The sequence below is a fragment of the Sipha flava genome, unplaced genomic scaffold, assembly GCF_003268045.1.
Source record: "Sipha flava isolate LNK unplaced genomic scaffold, YSA_version1 170_pilon_pilon, whole genome shotgun sequence".
Taxonomy (NCBI): Eukaryota; Metazoa; Arthropoda; class Insecta; order Hemiptera; family Aphididae; genus Sipha; species Sipha flava.
This window is the reverse complement of record NW_020271906.1, coordinates 616,549-628,720: the sequence shown is the minus strand read 5'-3', so window position 1 is coordinate 628,720 and position 12,172 is coordinate 616,549. Positions and strand designations below refer to the sequence as shown.

Genomic DNA, 12,172 nt, shown 5'->3' with positions numbered 1-12,172 from the left:
AATCGTGCAACTTCAAACCGTCAGGTAATATTTACGTACGGATAAATATTTCACGTTCTGGCGATTAAATTAGTGATTCCTGACATCTTGACGCAAAGGAAGCTGCACTACACTTGTCACGGGTATCGTTCATCGCGCGTAGAACACCGATCGATAGGGAAACGAAAACAAGCTGTGTCGTAATGTGTTGCGCCTAACTTGTGATGGTTGATGTCCATTGCCGTGATCACCTTCAGCCGGTCGTTCATGTGCAAGAACCGCTGGGACTTCTGCTCGACGTCGTGTATGGCGAGTACGCCGGATGAGCGGTAGATGACCTTGTCGTCGGTCTGGAAGAGACAGCTGTTGGACGGCATGGTGGTCAGCCCGAAGATGAAGTTCGGTTCCAGCGAGTACTCGTCCTCGGAGGATGTCATCACGGGATCGGCTTGTGCTGATAATGGCGTTACGAGCCACTCACCGGACGACATCGCGATAGACGAACGCAGTGCCGTTGGCGACGAACGCGCGCGTTATGAGACGACGACGAGAAGACAAAGAAAAAAACAAAAAAGAGAAAAAAAGAGTACCGTTACACGCTAACAAGTCCGTTGCACCCGACGGATGTAAAATATTTTAAAACACCGTATGTATTGGTAACCAACCAACCGTGACCGCATTGCGTTGCCACCACGACGGGATACCGACTGACGTTTGTGCCGACGGCTGTCGATAAAAGTTTTCGTCGGTTTTCAGATAAAACTTTCTATCGTACCGCTGACCGTAGGTAATCGAACGGTTTAGGTTTTACGTTTCAGACGACGTGCGTCCGATTAAATACTACTTTTTCCGTTTATCGCGTCCACGTGGCTAGGCGTTTCCAAAAAGGGATAGGAAGGGGTGTTATTCAAAACGGATCGATAAAATTGTGCACAACGAAATAATAACTACACGTAGGTATACTTTTGTTGTGCAATCATACAAACACATTTTTACATTACACGTGGAAAAGATATTCATATGCACTGCACCAACGTACGAACAAATATTTAAATATTTAATTAGAATTTCAAACGTACATTTCGTCTTTTGAACGTATATTTTAAATCATGCGTGACAAAACTACAGCTTTGGATTATTTAAACAAAACGGTGTAATGAGAAGCCCTGTTTACATTATTGTTATCGTAAAATGTACGCATTCCGTTATGATGAATATGTGTTCGTCACAGTTTATACAATGAATCTTTACCTTTATAATACTTGAGTTTAACACGGTCAAAGGGGAAGGGATGGTTGTTACTACACCTGTAACAATCCCTTCCTGGCTACGCGCCTGGTTTATCGAGTAACTACCACGTCGGCTTCGAACAGTGACACGGTGGTTATCTAGCGTTATGTTACAGACAATATGAAATACAGGGTAATGTTCGTATTGCTCGGATAATTTGCACAGCGCACACAGGGTATGAAAATAATACGAATGAGCCAAAACTTTACAACAGATTTTCATTGTCGAGCATAAGACGTGTTCCACCGCCGAACTGTCATAAAACAAAAAACACACTCACGTTGTTAAATTGCCTGTTTAACGCCCCGTGTTACGTTTAAATACACCTATAAAACCGTTGTTCTTTCTCTTACGTGCAAACGTATTAACTTTATTGGTGTACACTAAGATTTTATAACAATGATACTTAAATTCATTCATACCTGAAGTGTCTCCACGTAAAATTTTTATCGATCAATTCTAAACACATATAGTGTTCGACCCATTAGAAGTAGTTAGTCGTGAATAACCGTGTTTTGCTCGGTGGTGGATCACGTCATCATTGATACATTACCTCCAAACTCCAAAGTCTCAGGAAACTCTCTCTAATGTCGGAGGGTAAACTTATTAGGTGAGTAATATTTACGTACAATTATTTCTCGTTTACTCAACGTGTATACTGATTTGGCGCACATTTATAATACGAATTTTCACCGTGAAAAAGATTAAGTTTTTTCACACCTAGTTCAAACGCTTAAATTTTTTATAAATAATTAAATCAAAATAAAAATCGTAAATTTCCAGTTGAAATAGTTAAGCCATAATGTACAAAATTACTCTTTCGTTAGAATAAATACTTACTGGATAAAGTTTAACGTTGCTTCGAATTTATTTTTATTTAGAAAAAAAAATATAAAAATCAATACTTACAAAGTCGAATAATCGACTTGATCATCTGTTTGGTTACTCTTGAGACCGATTTCCAACTTCTAAGATAACACATGAAACCAATGGCACATATTCACTACACATAAAAATTGTTTACAAAAATAAACAACGTCGTATTAAAATCAGTACACTCTATGCTGAACCCAAAATTAAAAGTAAATACAAATAAATTAAGTTTTATGACCAATATTTATACAAGTTTTCTCGATAACAGAACTAGAATATGTCATTTTCCAAACGCACGCTTAAATATTAATGCTCTTCGAAACACCATAAGTTATTTTAATATTTTTCTATTTAATTTCTCAAAATACTTGTACAATATCGATAAAAATAGGCAGATAAGTCGTATCGTTTTGCACCCCAATTATGTGAAATCGTTATCCGTACTAGTGCTGACATATTTGTTATAGTTTATTAATTATATGTACAAATATTGTTATTGTAATTCCTACATCAGCAGATTTTTTGAAAGATATTCAATTTATTAAAAATAATATTAATTTTATTTCAAAGATATAAAAAACAAAAACTTAAACTGAACTACAACACAAATATACGCTTTATTTACATTGAAAAAAGTGATGGTACAGGGTTCAATGGGACTCAGTTAACTAAGTAAATTATGAATATGTGTACTTTACATCTAATGGTTGCAATACTGTTTTCAATTTTTCCTCATAAAAAGAAATGTAATCGCTTTTCTTTAGATAAAATATATTTATTCTCGTGTTGTTGAGAAAGTTTCAATATACTCGATGTATCATATGTTCATTATACAATTATCAATTAATGCAATCAACAGCAGACGTGACTAAGAACATTTAAATGCCATCTGCTTAAATTACTATTGAGCAAGCAAATTGTTGCAAGTATCACCAAGAATTTTTTTTTAAGATTTTTTTTCATATGCTATTTCGGTACTATATTTTGTTGGATAAACTGTATGTACATGCCATAATGTTTTGAGCAATTTAAATATGGATTTAATCCATGAAAAGACTTTTTATTATCTTCTAAAAATTAATTTGAATACTTACATACAAATTATTTACAATCACTGTAAATAATTATAATCCAAAAGTAAATTCTATGTATCTATTTTATCTTATGTAATGCTTCTCAGATCTCACATCACAGTAAAACTTATAACGCAAATACTTTATAGTTTCGAGAAAAACGTTTCAGACTGTGAGTGAAAATAATTTTCGAAAAGGCAGCTTGAACCTAAAATAGCAACTTGTATATACTTTAGCATTCATCAGTACAATATATATAGATGAATGCAAGAAATTGACTGTATATTTCATTTACTACTATAACATATACTACAAAATCAACAACAAAATGAGTACAACAAACCGATTATTAAGACTTCATTTTATGTAATGAGATTATTAATTGATTATGAAACTGATTTGGAATGGTGTATACATTTTCAAAAACAAAATAAGATCTTAATGATGTTTAAATATTAATATTAAAAACAACATAATTTAAAACAAGTATTTTGCATTCAGTAATAGTCAAACGCTAATTGTAATATTTATCCATATACGAACTCAAGTCAATCTTTCAGATCAAAAATACTGAGATTATCAATGAAAGAAAACCAAAATTATATCTACTACATAAAAATTACAATATTGTCTTCATGTACAGGTTTGTTATTATTTTATTAATTAAGCCCATGAAAATATATAAACACAAATTATTATAAAAATATGTGAATTTCAATCATTTATATTCTATCATGTAATTAATATCCAATTATATTCTGGTCCAAAACTACATGCGTTCAACTTAATATTCTAGCCTAAACGTATACCCTTGATAAAAAACTTAATTTTACCGTGTTACTATATTTTACAATGTACATATATCAATATTTTATAATATCATTGTAATTAAATAACTGTTGACGCTCGTTAAAATAAAGTCATGTGGTAATATCGGTAATATAGGTGTTTTGTGTCACAAAAATCTTATACCTAAACGAATGATAATCCATAAATCCGACTGGCACGCATCTATTAATAAATTCAACTGCCGCCGCATGCACTCGCACCATTCTTTATCCCTACACCAGATTCGGGGATTAAGGGACAAAGCTACGAACCATACATATATTAATATGTAGTCCTTTAGGCTCAAAGGGTCTGAGGGGTTCACGGGCGATGCTGAATTTATAACTTTTTTTTTCATATTCTCGTTCCTAGTATTTAATACCGTATTTAAGACATGCATTTATTATTATATAATTTTGCATGTATGTGCGTACATTATTATTTGTGATTGTATTATATATGGTGATGTGGTAAGTGTATGGATGATATTCAAATAAATATTACGTTAAAGTTAACGGATATCATTTAACGTAAACAGTAAATAAATAATTATTACAGGCCATGGATATCCACAACATTAAATACCTAAATTTATTTATCATTTTTGAAGTAGGGTGAATTAAGGTATTTTCATGGCATAGGAAATTTCGTGATATTATTTGTTGAACGAACAATGAAATTCCCTACTACAAAATTTATTTTAAAATTACAATGATCCTTAAAATGACTGTGTTTTTAAGGATCAATGTAATTTTTAAGTCAATCAAATAATAATGACAAACTAATAATATCACGAAAATACTTTACTTCACCTTATACCATATTAATGTGGTTTTGCGATGAATTTTTGATCCAAATTTAAATGAACATAATCTATTATTCTCCATGTTCACCAAAAAATATTATTACAATCAATAATTTTTTATACTAAAACACCACAAAATTACTTTCAAAAGCCAGAATACATATTTTTCTAGTACTGAATTATAAAAAGTAACGATTTTTTTCATTTTCACCCGTTGATCTTTCTCAGATGATAAATAAATAATACAATATTCATACTAATGTGTAATGTAAATTTCTTTGTAAAAGAAAATGTAAATTGTAATGTAAATTTAAATTGCATTATTTTTTTTTTTCACTCATGATATCAATCATGTATCTTTTTTTGAACGAAAGCTGATTTAAATTTATTTAACCGTTATTGCTGGTTGGATATAACATTTTGAGTGCACGATAAGACCGTTTCTTGTACTCAAGGCCGGATTGGATAAATTCGGCCCACCGAATTTTCTGTATGTTACCGGCCCACTTACTAACTGGCGGTCCTTGTCCAAATTTTTTTAATCGCATATTTCAAAAGGTGCACTAATCTTCAACTTTAAACTATTAATATTTTCTGTTAGAGGCCTTTCACAACTTAAAAGGTCAAAAATTGTCGCGGCCCACCGAGTTTTACTCGGTAACTCGCTGAGCTAATCCGGCCCTGCTTATACTCAAGACTGGGTATTAGTAAATTAAAAAAATTTAAGTGAAGTTAAAAATTTAAGTTACTTTTAACTAAATTACATAAAGTGTTACTTTTTTTTTTAAAAAAAAAAAAGTAACTTCTATTTTCACGACGGTCGAGCACTAATTCATTCCAGTCTAAAATACGAGGAGTGTGCATACCAAACGAGTTTCTAGGTTGTTGATTAGCCAAAAGCGTCTACGGAGCGCTAGGGCATCCCGGTATACACGCATCATACTGTTACACTACCGTGTAGTAAAACAAAATAACAATAAAACAGGCGGATGATTTGATAAAAGTCCGTCACCTCCGTTTAAATGAAACATTATAATAAGAAAAAAATACCGCGACCGGTGCTCTTATGGCACGGGACTCAATAATAACAATGCGTAAATAACACGTGAAAGGTTATTAGATTGCTAACGTCACCTGATAGTCTAGTAAACAAACTCGAACCTCTAGGGTTTAACGTGGCAAAAAGGGTAGGTGGAACTCTAATCCATATATCATTCTCAGTACTCTATGTAGTCCCATATAATTACAAGGTAATTAATTATAAAAAAGTAAACATATATAGATATATATTATGTGTTTTAGCGAACGATTTCCTCCATAAACTATGCAAGTGCTGTAAAAATGTATAATGTATAATGTTATAATAATATTACAATAATTTATAATTTTATAATGTTTGAATATTAGTTTTGTTTATGAAAAACTGTTAACACCTAGTGACATCAATTAAATTGCAAAGCCAATTTATCAACTGTTTTATGTATATGGTTATTTTTAACATATAGTTGAGCGTTTCAGTAAACTTTACGGAGAAATGTCAAAAGGGACTCTTTATAAGCGCTGTGAGAGGTAGGGGGACTGGTTCTCCTTGCGTCCTCCCACCGTAAAGCCCTGCAAATCCCTTGCATCATTCCTTGCCCTGTGACATCATCGTCGTACATAATCGGCGACCTGCCATATTCCATACGTATTTCGCCGAACAATTTACTCTATTTCTCTTTGAAAAAAAATAGAAAGTTTAAGTTTTCGAAATTTGACTCTTAAATTATTACTTAAATTAAAAATATTATAAAGAACAGATTTTATCAATCATATCTACTATTTCAAATATTGTTCAATAAGTATTGTAAGACGAGAATTGTTGAAGAGTTAATATTATTATACATTACTAACTTTGTTCTGACAATTTCTTTTATAGACTAGTGTGTCATATAATTTCCAATTTGATGAATTTAGAACCGTTCTGAAGGGAATCCCTGATGATGATGACTCTTATTTTAATAATTCTTATACATTTACTAGACGAATAAATAAATAAAATAATTTTAGAAAAATCTTTATACATTTTTAATAATAATAAAGTAAAAAATCGTGATTATATATTTAATTTGTAGATAATAAAAATAATAAAAAAATAATTTGATATTATTATTTACAAATCAAATTAAATTGGTAGAAATTACGATACGTTAAAAATATCTTCCTATAGAAAAATAATTTACATTCTATGAATGTCGTATAAGTTTAAACTTGTACAATAATAAAAAAAGTGGTTACTTTTTGATAATTCTTTTTGAATTTTTGGTGATTAGTAATATAAAGAATATAATTTATCCGTAAATATTTTAAAATGATTTAATCAAGTGACTTAATTCACAACATGATTAACGGCAAGCCTCTTGAATTTATACTTACACAAAATAAGAATTTCTATATTATTTTATATTTTGTCGAAAGGAAATTTAATCATTTTAATCCTCTTGCTAGCAAGCTATCAGAAACGTCTTATTAAATGAAAATTTTTTCAAAATTTTTCACGAACCGGAAGTTTTAAATTATAATTTTAACCGATCGCAACGGAAACAAAAGCTAATATTTCGTAACAGAATGCACTAAACGTCAATTTTAAGCACTGAATATAAATTTTTTCAATGTTCTATTATTGTTATCATTAATGTGCATAATTTAAATGTTAAGACTTCGATAAAAAAATAATAATCCAGTAAAATTTAAGAATATTCTGATCGTACTTATAGATATATTTTTGTATAACATTAAAACCCAAACAAAAAAATGTGATCATCATTGCTCAAATTATACTTTAATATTTATATGTATCCTTGATATCGGATAAACTAGGTGTACGAATGTTATCTGGAGTATATCACGTGATCACGTGTATCTTTTGAATTTAATTTTGAGTTATGATGTGAATACATTTTAAATGATTATGAAAAGAAAAAATATTCATCGTATAACCAATACATTCCGCGGCACGTAAAACGATGCTGAGCTAATAATTAGGTACAAACCAACATTTCAAGTACAAATTTTAATAAAATATGATCAAGCATATTATACATATACAGTGCTAGGCAATAACTTAAGTTATGTATCTAAAATATTTAACTGAGTGACATTTGTAACTTATACCTTGTATTTAGTTATATTTCTCCTTGAATCTTGCATTTAAATACTTTTTTAGTAGTAACTTGTAATTAAAAGATAATAGTTACTTTAATATTATTTTTTTAATTGTTTTTATTTAAAAAATGTACATTGTATAATCATCGATTAATGTACACAATTCAAACATAAAATGAACGGAAATCTAATTTATCTTAATGTGTAAGTTATACAAATGACATTCACTAAATTATATATTATTTTATTAACCATAATTTATAGGTAAACTATAAAAATTGCTGATACTGCCTGAACTTCAATATTCGAAAAATTGGGTGCAGTGTTCGTTATCATGGTAACCAAATAAAAGTAATTTACAACAAGTTTCGATGAACACTCTTTGACGGTCAGAGTCTTACTACTAACATGTCAAATAATACGTCAAGCATTTACGTAAATGTATACAGTAAAAGTAAAACAGTACTGTTTTTAAAAGTTTGTATGTCAATTTAAAAAAAGTAAAAAATATGTCTAAAATGTGAACATTTTTATTTGTTATTTTCATAGATAGTCTCAGATGGGTTAAAATCTTCTTTAAATAAGTAAATTTATATATTTATCAGATCATTCAACAACAAAATATTACCAGTAATATATTGTTTTTATTCTTCTTATATATTTCATACTTCTTTCCACACAATGATTTACTTGTTGTTATGTATCCGATGTGAATAAATTATTTATTAAACTGTAGACATTGCACAAATTTTTTATTTCCTTTCATGAAATAGCTTATTATGTCGGCAGCACATATCCAACAGTATTAAAAAAAAAAAGTTTACAAACAAAGTATTGTTTGATTGTGAAATGTTTTTAGATACATAGATAGCATATATTCCGTTGAGACTCCAATAAATAATAGAAAAAATTAGTTAATCAAATGTAGTTGAAATTTATAAAAAAAAAAAAAAAAAAAATGGAAACTAATAATAAAAAAATTTATTGATAACTTAATGTATTTAAGTTTTAAATTCTCAGTGTTTTAGTTTCGGACGAAACGAAAAACATTATTAGGTATACAGCTTAATATCAAGTTCAGAATTATTGCAATTAAGAAATTTGTGATATTATAATAAAATTATAATTATAATCAAATTCTTACTAATGAATTACGTTTTTATGAATATTGTACAAGGATCATAATATAACACAAATTCGATCTTTCCACCGTTCGTAAAATATATTTGAACATAATCATTTAAATTATGTCTTTTTGCCCGCAATAGCCTTTTTCTTTAACACGGTAGAAACAGGTATTACTCGCGGCACTTTTACCTTGTACAGTCTGTACTCGTTGGGAAGTTCATCATTGGTGTACAGTTTTTCACTGAAGTAAATTCTCCTAAGCCGGCAGTTGGCGTGCACCTGTACGCGAACAGCTTCCACGAAACCGGTGTTATACATCTGACTGGTGAAATCCGCCAGATTCAATTGTATTTGAGTCCATCCTTCGGTCAAGCACACTGGCATCGAGCACATATGGATGCTCACCCTAATGGACTTGGAGTAGTTGCTTATGCGGAATCTCCGACGAATATTTTGATCGTCCAATACCTGTTTTTAACGCAAGAAAAATATCGAATACAATTCATTAACATAATACCAAATTTCGCCTAAGTATTATTATCATATTATTTTCTATCAGCAATGTCATCAATCTTATCAACATTTTTATCATTATTAACAATATTATCAAATACCGGAACATATGTTTTATTTTCATATATTCCTTACGATTCATCACGAACAATTTACTGACGTGATATAGTTAAAAAAATTGATTACAAAAATACCATATATGTTTAAATGTTTCAAAATAGGATATTGGTGAACTTACTAAAATCTTTTCAGTATAATTTGACGGGGACACGAGTTAGAATCCGGCCTCCGGTATTTTCATTTTCCGGTTAAGATGACCGTTTCATTAAAAGGAACCACCACCTTATTCTAATTAGTTTTAAGTAAATTACGACTTAAAAACTATTTCGAAATAACATAGATCAGTTACTAAAATCTCAAAAAAAAAAAAAAAAATCGTTTTAATATTTTTCGTAGTTCCTCTAATTCCAATAATAATTGTAACTATACATAATATATTTTTTGCTTTCATTTTATACAAAAACAATGTCAAAAAATAATTGTGTTTGTCCACGTCCTTTAAACCTTATTATACATTTCAAAATAACTATATACTTAAACGTTGACATCATTATACCCTATAGCAGTAATGCCTAACCCTTATTCCTAAGAAGGACACTTTGGTAAACAATTATCATTGAGCGGGCTACCAATATAAAAGTACAAATAATGTCAATATTAATCATATAATAGAATTTCGTTACTCATGATAGGTAAATAATACTTGACCTTTATTTGTCTATTTGGAAATGGCTAAAAAGAAAATTAATAAATTAATAAAATGTTTTTTTTTTATATTTTGTTTTGTTTTAAAAGTTTGAAACGGGCCACATGTAATACCTTCGCTTGCCACATGTGGCCCGTAATCCGCAGACTGGACACCGCTGCCCAGTGGCGTGTCCAGAACTTTTGTTGTGGATGGGCCACAAATTTTTTTCTAACTATTTATAAATCATATTTAAATTTTCATTGATCATCCGACTTGCACTAGTCTAGTACTTATATAAAAATGTGGGTGGGCACATGCCTACCGGGCCCACCCCCTAAACACGCCACTGCCGCTGCCCCTATAGAGTTGCATTTTTATCGTAACACCAAATTAGTTTATGAGATTGTCTATTGATATATTGCAGGAGAATTGATCGATATTTTAACACGAATCCATTTCGTTCGCATTAAGCTACAGCCGGACTCTTGACGATTCGTTTTCGGTGCGATCATTACCCACGCACTTCGTCACTACACGGTACAAGTATAATTCGGTGATTGCGGTGATAGATTTCAGCACGCGGACTTACCGTTATCTCGGACGTGAAATATCGGCCGAGATTTTTCATTAACATCGTAAAGAACGGCAACCGGATGCCCAGCGAATCTGTTGGCTTCGACGGAGTGCTTATCGAACAAGCGTTGACGTTTTGCGACTGTATCTGAAGCACGCTGGACTTCATCACATCATCTTGGAGGAAACGATATTCGCTTTCTTTGCACTGTAATGAGGTGTATTATATTACGGCATAATCCCACTAGTACAGTAGATGTGCGGGTGCAATGGACGGAGCACGTATCAACACACACTCGGGGTCAGGAGCGGGTTTTATCAATCACCAAGGGAGGAGCTAATGGAGGTTCAAGAATTTAGTTAGTTGTTTTTTAAATCTATATAACATTTTAAATTACAGAATATGTTCTTGAGTCCCTCACAAGTAAGCCATTTTTTTCACGATAGTGACAAATTTTAAATAGTTACATTATTGGTATCAATTTTAACCTGAAACCATTTTAAAAACATAGGTATACACATATAATTAACAACAAAAATGAGCTATTTATTTTTAAAAAAAATATATAAAATAGGTACCATATTCATCAATGACGATTGACGATATTTTATAATAATTATTAATATATCATTATATCATAATATTTGGCTTTGTAAAATAGTTTATTCCCATCGAAGGAGCCAATACCCCCTTAGCCACCCCCTTAAACCCGCCCTTTCACAGGGTCAAACGTACTTGAATGGCCCAGTTGATTAACGGGTTGCTGCCTATACTGTAGAACACGGTCACCAACGATCCTTGATATTTTTCGTCAAACATATTCTGCACTAGATATGGCCTAATATAAATTACGTGATTTCTCTTATTTTTCTCTCGTTGGACTTCGCGTACGAAATAGTTATATTTATAAAACGTAAAATGCGATTAGACTTTCTCTTAATAAAACTACATCACATTAAATACATAATACCACTATTTTTTTTGCATAGAATACAATAATATTGTTGTTATGTACAAGAACACATTGATAGCAAAAGATAAATAATAAAACACAATATTTTAATGTTGCATCGCAATATAGCCAATATAACATGGTCGGTTATAATGATTTACTATTACTATTATACAAGTACATGTATGGGTAAGACATAAACTCGTTGACACGGCAAACTACAAAGAACAAATTTTTTTATGGAAACATTAATTTTTTTTTAATA

The 12,172-nt window shown here is 30.8% G+C and overlaps 1 protein-coding gene across 1 annotated transcript; it reads right to left on the bottom strand.

Annotated features, from left to right (window-relative positions):
* Positions 1 to 9,237: 9,237 nt before the first annotated feature.
* Positions 9,238 to 11,774, bottom strand: LOC112679923 (cilia- and flagella-associated protein 20-like). The gene is made up of 3 exons (XM_025549871.1): positions 11,691 to 11,774; positions 10,971 to 11,162; positions 9,238 to 9,588 (listed from the first exon to the last, which is right to left on the bottom strand). The coding sequence occupies exons 1-3, from the start codon at positions 11,772 to 11,774 to the stop codon at positions 9,238 to 9,240; spliced, it is 627 nt and encodes a 208-aa protein (XP_025405656.1).
* Positions 11,775 to 12,172: the final 398 nt, after the last annotated feature.